Genomic DNA, 11,773 nt, shown 5'->3' on the forward strand with positions numbered 1-11,773 from the left:
ACATTTTTTTTTAGAAAAAAAAAAGAGCCCCGAGCAAACCCCCCCCCCCCCCCACCCACCACCCCCCCCAAAAAAATGACTTGAGCATTTGCAATTTTATAGTGTCGTGAGTGTGACCCCGAGCAAAATAAATTTCGGTCGGTCTGAAACAAAAAAAGCCACGTCCATCGTATATATATATATATATATATATAAAAAAGGAACAAAAAAAAACAAAATTAAGACTTTTTTTTTGCTACATGAACCTCTTACTTAAGCAATCGAATACAGTACCTTTTTGTTTTAAACTCCCCCCCAACCCCCACCCCCCCCAACCCCCCACCCCCCCCCACCCCATCCGCCCAAAAAAAGCTATATCCATCATTCCTTCCAAACGGTCGACAAAATATCCACTTGAGTGTTTTTTGTTCTTTTTTTTTTTTGGTTTATGTACATCATCGGGGGTAATGGTCAAGTAAAATATATAAAAAGATCATCTTGAGAGTGAGTGAGTCTCTTTTGAGTTGAGTTCTGATTCGGAGAAGAGAGAAGAGCCAGAGAGGGGAGAGAGAAGAGAGAGAAGAGAAGAGAGAAGAGAGAAGAGCCAGAGAGGGGAGAGAGAAGAGAGAGAAGAGAGAGAAGAGAGAGAAGAGAAGAGAGAGAGAAGAGAGAGAGAAGAGAGAAGAGAGAGAGAGAAGAGAGAGAAAGAGAAAGAAAGAGAGAGAAGAAGAAGAAAAATAATAATAATAAATGTCTTTCTCTTTAAGAGCCAAGGTCGACTAAATTGGACGACATGGGGTTCAGCATGGAGTCCTGTAACGCGTGGTGGTGCACTACATCTGCGGTGGGGACGGCGACGGCGCTAGGGCCCGGCGGGACAGCCAGGGTGTGCAGGGGCTGGAGGCTGGGGTTGGAGCTCTGGCCCAGAGACCCCCCCACCCCCAGGAGCAGCGCCGGGCTGCCCGACGTGTGGTCCGGCGTCTGGCACGGAGTCTTTTCCTCGTCCGAGCTCGGCAACATGTTTTTGTTCCCGTTCATGGAAGGATGCATTGGGTTGCGACTGCCGGCTGTGACATTGGAATTTGAGTTCTCGTTGTTTTCCCTGCACGGGTGAGACAGACACACAGACACAGACACACAGACACACAGACACACAGACACAGACACACAGACACACAGACACACACGCAACATAACGCACGAACATAACGCACAACACGCAACACACACACACAAAAAGAAACAGTGGGTGTTTTTTCTCTCTCTCTCTCTCCCAAATATTCTGAACGTTGCAAAAGTGGTTAAAAATCAGAACGCTTTACTCCATCATATTACTGTTACTACTACTACTACTACTACTACTGCCGCATAATATTAATAATAATACTGATAAGAAGAAGAATCATCATCATCATCATCCGAGTCAAATGCATCGGCAATAATCACGACATCACATCGAATGAAACACCCAGCACTTTATTTTTTTTTAAAAAAAAAACATTTTTCTTTAAAACCTCAACAAACAAAAGGGGAAATAAAAAAATCTTCCAAGGGTTTGACTTGGCCTGAACTTTTCCTCTTGTTTCCTTAAGGATAAAGGGCCGCGTCCGGGAGACGGGCAAACCGACTGCAGAGGGTTTTAACACCGCTTTCGGTTCACATGGTAGTTTTTTTTTTGTTGTTGTTGTGTGTGTGGCTTCGTTTGGACAAAACAAAAAGAGAGAGAAAGGAGAGGGAGAGAGTTTGGGAAATATAAATCTTTCTCTCTCTCTCTCTTTCTTTCTTTCTCCCCAATTAGAAGTATGTGTGTTTTGTGTGTGTGTGTTTTCTTTTAAATTCTTTCAAATGCCACAGTCTGTAGAGGAGGAGGAGGTGGTCGATTGCGAACGAAAGGGGTGACTTTTTTTTTGCTTTTTTATTAGGAAAAAAAACTTAAGGCAATTATTATTATTATTATTATTCGGGGGATTGGGTGGGGGGGACGGGGGACGGTTGAGAAAATGGTTCGACAACTGTATGAGGGCTGCAGTTGGAAAGGTGCAACGCGCCTCACGAATTGGACTCCCAAAGAAACCCTTCGCTGAACGGTTGTGAGTTGCGGGTCGGTACCAGCGGTGTGTGTGTGTGTGTGTGTGTGTGTGTATCACTTGCCCCGAATATAACGTCCGGACGGGACAAACTGCTGTGATGTTGTTGTTACTCTGGTACTCGAGTATTATCATGAAATTAACTCGAGGCGAATCGAATATCGTTTGGGACACACAAAACAAAACCCCTCGTCGGTTGCGTTTTCTTCTCGTCCTTTCTCGCTTTGTGATTTAGTGACATTTATTTAGTGACATCTCTCTCTCTCTCTCTCTATGTATATATATATATATATATATATAAATATAAGAGCAGTTGTGTTGCAGGGGGATTGGAGTGTGTGTGTGTGGGGGTGGGGGGGTGGGGGTGGGTGGGTGGTGGGGGGTGTTATTTTATAATGCCAGGGCAATCCAAACCATATCACACACCGGGGTGGGTGGGAGGGGGGGGTTAATTGGATCGATGGTTCTCTCGGAAAGCCAGAACAGAACCAAATGAAAAAAGAAAACCCAAATCCAAATCAACTCAAGGAAAATCCAACATTTGCCAACAGGGGAGAGATTTGCTTTGCAAACGAGTAACACACACACACGCGTATATATGTATAATACATCAAAATAATAAAAATTCTGCTGCTGCGATTTACAGTCTTTTCTTTGCACTGCCCCACTCTACCACCACCACCCCCCAAAAAAACCCCACCACCACCACCACTACTACCACCACCACCAACAACAACAACGCATGAAATAACCCCCTCCCCACCCACCCTCCCCCTCCAAAAATAAAAGAAGCGGTTGGTCACTTACTCGTACCTCTCTTTGGCCTCGGCGGCTCGATCCCTCTGCCTCCTGTTCTTGAACCAGTTGCTGACCTGCGTGGTGGTCAGCCCGGTGGCCTCGGCCAGTTCCCTCTTCTCCCGGGGCGAGGGGTACGGGTTGTGCGCGTACCATTCCCGCAGGATGCTGCGCGACTTCTCCTTGAAGCAGTAGCTGGTCTCCTCGCCGTCCCAGATGGACCGAGGCAACGGGAACTTCCTCCGGACCCGGTACTTGCCCACGGCCCCCAGCGGTCGCCCCCGCAGCTTCTCGGCCTCGATGTAGTGCGCCTTGAGCCACAGCTGCTGCAGCTTCGGGTGGTTGTGCGCCGAGAACTGGTGGCTCTCCAGGATCTTGTAGAGCTCTCGGAAGTTGCCCCGGTGGAAGGCCACCACGGCCTTGGCTTTGAGGACGCTCTCGTTCTTGTGCAGATGCTCGCAGGCAGGTAGTGACCACAGGAAGCGCCCCAGCCTCTCGATGTTCCCCCCTTGCTGGAGCACTTCGCACACGCACGCCACTTGCTCCTGAGTGAAGCCAAACGTCGGAAGCATCGACATGATCTCTCAACCTCCACCCCCCCCACCCCTTCCCTTCCCCCCCCCCCCCACCCCCCCCACCCACCACCACCACCCACCACCCACCCACCACCACCACCACCTCTCCGCCTTGAGAATGCTCTACAGCCACATCCACCGCAGCCTCAGACGCAGCAGAAACTGGGGAGGGGGCTGAAGGCGCATATATGGACTGGGCGTCCAATGTAACACAAAAAGAAGGAAACCTTTCACACCAGCCCCGACATCACTGCGCATCAAGACGTCCAGAGTGCTCTCGCTTTGGGGGGTTTCTTTTTTTTCCAATAATATTATTCCAAGTTGGCACGAATAGTCATTGTGTAGCATACGATTGGTCGGAGATCTGACCTACGGATGGTGAGGATAAGACAATAGTTAAGTCAAATTATTTGCTATGGAGACGCTGTCAATCAGAGTAACCCGATCGCCTTTGAAGGTGTCTCTCTCCCTCCCTCCCTCCCTCCCTGCGCTAACAGATTGCACTCCCCCACAACCGCACTCCCCCAACCCACCTTGTAAGACTGGGCTCCTTTATGCGGCTCCCAGTCTGGCAATCAACCCCATGCGAGAACAAGTCCTGCTTTAATACTGTTACAGCCTCCTCTCAACCCCCCCCCCCCGCCCCCCTCCCTCCCCGACCCCACTAAATCCCCCCTCCCCATCACCCCCCCTCCCCCCCTCCCCTCCTCCTACTCCTTCTTCTTCTTGCAGACTGGCTCTATATGTGTTTGTTGCAGCAGTCGGTATGACAAGGACTGTGGGGAGGTGGGGGGGGGGGGGGTGAAAAGCCTCTTCGCTGATTGACACCGTGCAAAGCAAACACAAAAAAAACGAGAGAGAGAGGGAGAGAGAAAGTGGGAGTGAGAGGGAGAAGGAGAGAGAGAGAGGGAAGGAGAGAGAGAGAGAGAGGGAGTGTTTTGCTTTGCCTTCTTACCCAGCAACATTCACAGGCAACTCGAAGGTGGCGCCAGTGATCGGGAAATAAGTGAGTGCTTGGTTTGGTGGGGGGGTGGGGGGTGGTGGGGAGGGGGAGGTGGGGGTAGTGGTAGTGGTGGGGGGGGGGAGACTGTGAAACCTAATGGCTTCTGGTACCTGTAGTTACATCTCCAATCCCAGGCCACACACCCGTCGCACGGGTTAAAACACATCTCCCCAAATCCTGTGCTGACAATTGGAACAAGATGTTGTGTGTTTTTTTCTCTCTCTCTCTCTCTCTTCCTCTCTCTCTCTCTCTGTTGGACGAGTTTGCGGAGAGGCAAGCTGGTGAGAAAAGCGAGCTGAGAGAGAGAGAGAGAGAGAGAGAAAGAGAAAGAGAGAGAGAGAGAGAAAGTCCATCATCACCCAAACAGCGACACTTCATTTATTCCAAGTCGATCAGTGAGATTATTATTGAAATGCAATTGATATCATTTGGCGTTTTTTTTTTTGGCGCACGGTGGGGGTTGGATTATATGAGAAAGAGGGGTATTTGAAGCAGTAATAATACTACTACTAATCCTTGCATTTGATATACGTCTCAAACCGCTTCAAAGAATTAGACTGTGAAGTGAATTTGACGGTCTACATTTTGTGGGCAAAAAAAAAGTACTGTTCGCACGTTTGGCGATCAGTGATTTCTAAATAAATCTGTTGTGGTGGCAAAGAGGACAGAGTAATATAATATAGGTAGATAATATTCCAGCAGTAGCAAACAGTGCAAATGCACAAGGATGCACTGGCTTGTTTTGTTTTAGAGCATCTTCCTAACCCCGTGGACCAGACCTCAGTTGCTGTGTTATTATATTATGTATAGTGTGTGTGTGCATATATATATGTGTATATATAACACATTTGAGTGATAACGTCGTTTGCGCTCGTTTTCTAATGAATGCAAATCGTCGGAGTTTACTCTCTTGTGTAAACGTAAAGAGAGAGAGAGAGAGAGAGAGAGGGGGGGGGGGGGGGGGGGGGGGGGTGGAGTGGAGGGGGGGGGGAGGAAAAATAGAGTAGGGTACATCTGGCCTAGCTGAAACTTCTCTCATTCTAACTTCCTTTAAAGATTCCTTTAAAGCTCATGGTCCAGGACTGACATTGCAGCCCAGTGACATCGTCTCCAGTCAGTCTGCAGGTGGCTGTCAAGGACCCCCCCTCCCCCAAACCCCCCCACCCACCCCCAACCCCCCTTGATACTGTTGGAATAGAGGGCATTTCTCCAGGACGTCGTTGGTAAAAAAAAACCTTCCCGTTAAATTGACCGCTCCGACTCTTGGTTGTTTGTGAGGCACTGTTTGTACGCAAAAGGTCTGTGTACCCACAGACACACACAGCCGCCACCCTTAAAAGTGTGTACCATCGAGTGCTTTGAGAAGTTTGCACTTAACGAGGCGCTGCACACAACCCAAAGGGTGTCACTAAACATCGTTACGCAGAGTATTCCCAGCGCTCCATAACGCCGGGGAGATGAGAAGAGCAACAACAATAATAATAATAATAATAATAAATAATCCTTACATTTGATACAGCGCTTTATCCCGTTGTCGAGGCGTCTCAAGGCGCTTCGCGAGTTTTTTTTCCCCACAAGTGCAAGCCACGTCTCTCCGCTGAGTCCCGAACAAGTGTACCTTAAAATGTACCCTATCGATCGATCAAAACACGGGGCGAGTTATCCTCCCAGTGACTCGCAGTGAGTGCAGACATCCAGCCCTGCGACCACACCCCCCCCCCCTCCCTTCCCCAACCCAACCCACCCCCATCACCCCCACCCTCTGTCTTGTCCGCCCTAACAAAACAAATCGTTACACAACACCCCTTTAAATACTTCTGCCGAATCACCATTAAAAAAAAAGAGACACTCCATAAATAGAGAGCGCTCCTGTTAACAACTGCTGGACCACAGGTCAGTCTGTCTCGGAGTCACATCCGAGCTGGGGGGGGGGTGTGGGGGAGGGGGGGGAGGTGGGAATTGAATTGATCATCCCTTCTCCATAAACGTTTTAACATTTCGGGTCATGAGCCGTATTTATTGAAAGTTGCTTTTCTGTGGCTTATCCTATCGCACCCGGTAAGACAGTCAGTCACACCCGAAGGAAAATAACACTTACACTGTGTGTGTGTGTGTGTGTGTGTGTGTTTTTTCACACACACACACAGAACACAACCCCCGCGTGTGTTCGCTTTTTCGGGTTAAAGCACTCGCCGCGTCTTGGATTTGGGTGTAATTCTGCGTGAGACGGGGATTGCGGAATGAACGCGTTGCACTGTATCGTATTGTATTGTATTCGATTTTATTTTATTGGTAGAAAAAAAAACCCTCTTGGGATCGCTTCTCTCGCCCTCAAATTAGCAGCCACATCCCCGTGCGTCTGTCCTCACCCCAAACGGGAGTACTGCACTATTCTCAAGTGGTTATTTTTTTTTGGGACCCGAATAATATTTTTCGGAACATCCCTTTCCAGAGTGGGACACTATATATATATATATATATACACATCACCTGTGTTTTGCTTATGGCCACATCTTGTAATGCGGTGACAGTCGTTCTCGTCGTCCAAACACGTTGCATTTTTCAAACGGTTATATATTTTTTTTTCTTTACAAATTGTGGGCCACAATTTTTGACACGAGGCAAAAAAAATAAAATAAAAGCGTCTCCAGTCTGCGGCTCAGGCCGTGTGTGGCTCGGCTCGGCTCAGCTCAGCTCGGCTCGGCTCACCCCTATTGAGCAGAGGAAGTTCTGCATTCATTCCATTACAGGTACTCAGTTTCCATTGAACCTGAGGCTACAATTCACCGATTCACCTCAGACACTCCCTTTTCACGGCAAGCTCAGTCGTAAAACATTTGATGCATGTGTGTGTGTGTGTGTGTATGTGTATATATATACATATATATATACAAAGAAGCGAGCAATTTTCATCCAGACAGTGTAGTTTTCAGCGTACTGTGTGTGTCTGTGTTTGTATGTATGTACAGATCTATTTTATAACATTGTCTTGGTATTTTTCTCTTTAATCCGGAAGAGAGAGAGAGAGAGAATAACAATAAAGCTCTGTCACTTACTGGCAATTAGGTTTAGCTATCGGCGGTTTCGATCTTAAAACAACACGAAAAGGCATATTCACCTTAATTCACTCCATACGATGGTTTTGACCATGGTGACATTTTACCAATACAATTGGATTGGGGGAGTTGGGGGGGGGGGGGGGGGGGAGAGGGGAAGGTGGGGGGGGGGGGGGGTTGGGGAGAGTACTGATAAAACATTGAGATTTCGTATGGAGATGAAAGAGTAAAATGATCAATTGTTGGGAACCGGGAAACGGAGTCCAGAGAGGAAAATAAAATCTCAGTTGTCCTCAGCTCGAGAGGCAGTCGAGTTCCACAACACGAGCAATGTATTGCTCTTCAAGGGATCCAATTAGGGGTTTAAGTTGTAACCGTAAAGAAAGTGCGTATGGAACGTCTCAACGGCGATTTCTCCCCCCCTTCCCCCCCCCCACACACCCCCAACAACCCCCCCTCCCCACACACACACCCAACACCCCCCACACCCCCAACAACCATCCCAAAGCTGATTTAAAAAAGTTAATCCTTGTATTATAGCGGCGAGAAGGCGGGTGGCTGTTTGTGTCGGTGTGTGTGTGTGTGTATATGTGTCTCTCTGTGTGTATGTGTGTGTATATGTATGTGTGTATGTGTGTGTGTCTCTCTGTGTGTGTGTGTGTGTGTGTGTGTCTCTGTGTGTGTGTATGTGTGTGTATTTGTGTCTCTCTGTGTGTGTGTGTGTGTGTCTCTCTCTGTGTATGTGTGTGTATTTGTATCTCTCTGTGTGTATGTCTGTGTGTATTTGTGTCTCTCTGTGTGTGTATGTGTGTGTCTCTATGTGTGTATGTTTTGTGTGTGGGAATAAACTGCAATTGCTGTTAACGTTACCAGAAGGAATAGTTGGTCAGGAAGGGGCCAGACCGAGTGAGCGAGCGAGCGAGTGAGTGAGAGTGACAGACCCCCAATGAACAGTGTAGTTGGTACCAAGGATCAGTGTTCAGCACTATCTGCGGAGGCTCCCGGTGCCTCTCCAGCGCTGCGGATCTGAGAGGGGACAAGTTTGCGGGTTCGGCTGACTGTGGGCCAGTGATTAGATTCGCTGATGAACAGATATCACGTTTCTACTAATGGCTGCTCTTGTATTTTGACAACCTCCCACTACCTAACCCGAGAGGCTGGTGGGGTCGACCGGTCTTAATTTGCTTGATCGTTCCAAGATGTTCCAACAAAAAAAAAAGGGAAAGGGTTGGTGGTGGTGGTGGGGGTAAAAAAAAAAAGAGAAAAACTGATAGAAGAGAACCATCGTCTCTTGATATTGCCTAATGACAGGTATTGTGGGGCTCTCAGTGTTTTCCTTTCGCGACGTTTCGTGATCTTCAGGGGAAATAATTGCTTGGAAGCGACTTCTGAAATGAACGCTGTTTTCCCACTCAATACCGTGTCTCTGTGTTTGCGGTCTTTTCTTTTCTTTTTTTTAAAAAATCTACCGTTAGCGAGGCATCGACTCTACTTCCAACCCCCGCCCCCCCCCACCCCACCCCCCCCTCCCCCACCCCCCCCCCCCCCCCCCACACACACACCAGTGAATTCACACTGAATTCACATCGCTCTATTTTGATTTCAATCTGAAAAAAAAAGTATTATTCTCAGAACTGCATTCTATCATTTCCCTCTCTCTCTCTCTCTCTCTCTTTGCAGAAATGCAGTATTTTACTGCATTTTACCGCAGTTGCTCGGAGTAACCCGAACCCCCCCCCCTCCACCCCCGCAAACAGAGATTGGACCTTCTGTACAGATCCTAACGCGCTTTTCAAACCCTCCGGTGTTTCAGGTCACCAACCAAGTAGTCGCTTTTTTGGCTGAGAGATGGACTTCAGAGGCTCTCCGCGGATTCCTGACTCAGTTCGAAGGCCAAATCTGTAATGTAATGTCAGCCCTTTGATTTTTTTTTAAAGACCATAACAACTTCGAGCTGCTACGGTGCAAAAATACAGGACTTTTTTTTGGGGGGGGGGGGGAAGCGAAGTCCAAACCAATTCCCTGAAGCAAATGGTAAAGATCGGTCCTTATTACGTGGTGGGGGTGGGGTGGGGGGGGGGGGGGGGGGGGGAAAGGAAAAAAAAAAACAGTCCCACATCAAGTAATGTATCGTATTTTTATTCCAAATCAATCATGTGTTTTTTTGGGGGGAGGGGGAGGCTTTCGGGTTTCGTGTGACCGAATTAATAATTTTAATTCACCCATTTCGCAGGAGGTGGGTTTCGTATTGAACCCACAACCCAAGCTCCAATTTTCTGGAAGAGCAGAACAAGTTGTGTATCTGTGTGTGTGTGTGGGTGTGTGGGGTGGGGGTGGGGGAGGGGGGGGGGGTTGGAGAGGGGGCTCTCAGACCTGCTCGTTAAAACACGTACTTTTATTTTAATTTAATTTATTCACTTTTATTTTAATCATTTGAAAACTGTACACTCTGGTGCATTTTGTTTTAAATGGCTGTTCTACGTCGCGCAATTAAAGAGTCTTTGAACCTGACTCTCTCCCCCCCCCCCCCACCCCACCACCCACCACCCAAAAAAAAAAGTTATGTGATTTTTCATTAGGATTTAAATAGTTAGCTGCAGGGGAAGGTGGGAAATCTAGAAGGGCAGCAAAATGACCTTCACCTGTATACCCCAACACCACAATACACAAATGGAACCGAGAAGGTACAAAATGCTTCACGAGTAATGAAGCATTACAGCTATTTTAGCAAATACACCCCATGCCTTTGGGGATACCTAACTGTAGAACTGATTTATTTAAACATTTGTTCTTGAGCTAGAACAACAAACAATACGTGTATATCTGACCCCCCCCCCCCCCCGCCCCCTTCAAGATATGTATTTCTTGTTTTTTTTAAAAAAAAAGTTGCTGTGTTTATTGTAAATTTAAGAAGCTATTTCATCCCTTAAGAATCTCGGACACCGCTTCTTTTCTGGGTGTTTCTATGTGTATTCAATTTCATTTATTTATTCGTGCCCCAACCACCACTCTAAGTACAAAACGGTGACATTTGTACGTTTTCGTCATAACGACTCAACTATATTACAAGGCAAATAATACTAACTCAAGACTCAAAGAAGCATTGCATTTTGCAATCGAATCTACCGTTGTAACGCGTTCAAGCAAATAAGTTTTGCATAATAATATAAATCGATCCACGTGTAAATTAGGACGAAATTGTGATAAGAGTATAACATTCCTCTATATGAAGCATATAGGTGCAACTATCGAGATATATTTACATCCTCCTCTTCCCTCCCCCAACAAAATCTTACTTGAATCTTGCATTGCTTTGCAGAAATTTCAGCAAGTGTTCTTGAAACTAGTGTTTTTTTATCTCTCTCGCTCGACAGCTATGAAATATGTTTGATTGCTAAAGGCTGTCTGCAATAATATCTGCCTCACAACGTTGCGGGGGGTGGGGGGGGGGGGGGGGGGGTAATTGAACGCATTTTAAAGCGACCTCCTTGTTAATTTACACCATCTCGATTTTGTGAGTAATAAAATAAAATTCTTATTTTTTTCCCGACTTCACGTCTGTTTATTCTGTATTTTCGGGCCCTGCGTTTTAAGGTAATGAATATCCAAACTGACACATCGACCGATCCACTAACTACTCGGTTATTACCGAACATTTCAGCTTTCTTCATCAGAGGGCTTCCTTATTCTATGCCAAATTAAATGATGGGATATGAGCTTTGCTACTCTTTGAATGATTCTGCGTATCTCAACGGGTATAACAGGAGGATTAAAACTCATGACACGAAAAAAAAATCAAGTTCAATTCAAAACATGCGATTAGTAGGAGATGTAAAACGCCTATAATCCAACTTTTATTATGATAATGATCGAATAGACAGACCATTGGGGTAAATCGATTGGGGGAGTGCGTCTGATGCACGAATTCACTCACAACCTGAGGGTTAAATGTATTGTGGGTTTTGATCAATTTGAGTTTCATTGAAGTTATGTTTTTCATTAATTGCAGCACTGCATGCGAAAAAGTCGGGTATTTTACACAAGGTCACTTTACGGGATTCATTGTTTAATTTATTGATTTACAAAATATTGTTCTATTTCCAAGGTATATGATGGAAACTGATGCGAACTCGTTTAATATTTATGAAATATAATCGTGTGCTGATTTAGCCAGTCTGCTTGCTTGCAAATCACGTTGAGCTGCTCCAGAAAGAACGATGGAGAAACTAAAAGTATTTTTTTTTCCTCTTCGAATTAAAAAGAAGGGAGTCATCTTCA

At 46.5% G+C, this 11,773-nt stretch overlaps 1 protein-coding gene across 2 annotated transcripts; it reads right to left on the reverse strand.

Annotated features, from left to right (window-relative positions):
• Nucleotides 1-718: 718 nt before the first annotated feature.
• six2a (SIX homeobox 2a) lies at nucleotides 719-3,463 on the reverse strand. 2 transcript variants are annotated; one of them, XM_042333394.1, is made up of 2 exons: nucleotides 2,880-3,463; nucleotides 719-1,081 (listed from the first exon to the last, which is right to left on the reverse strand). In XM_042333394.1, exons 1-2 carry the CDS (start codon nucleotides 3,437-3,439, stop codon nucleotides 742-744), a joined length of 900 nt encoding a protein of 299 aa, XP_042189328.1. In that variant the 5' UTR covers nucleotides 3,440-3,463; the 3' UTR covers nucleotides 719-741. The 2 variants fall into 2 exon arrangements, with proteins under 2 accessions (XP_042189328.1, XP_042189327.1); XM_042333393.1 differs by having other exon boundaries at nucleotides 2,874-3,463.
• Between the last annotated feature and the right edge of the window lie 8,310 nt (nucleotides 3,464-11,773).

Source organism: Callorhinchus milii, unplaced genomic scaffold (assembly GCF_018977255.1).
Source record: "Callorhinchus milii isolate IMCB2004 unplaced genomic scaffold, IMCB_Cmil_1.0 Scaffold3, whole genome shotgun sequence".
Lineage (NCBI taxonomy): Eukaryota > Metazoa > Chordata > Chondrichthyes > Chimaeriformes > Callorhinchidae > Callorhinchus > Callorhinchus milii.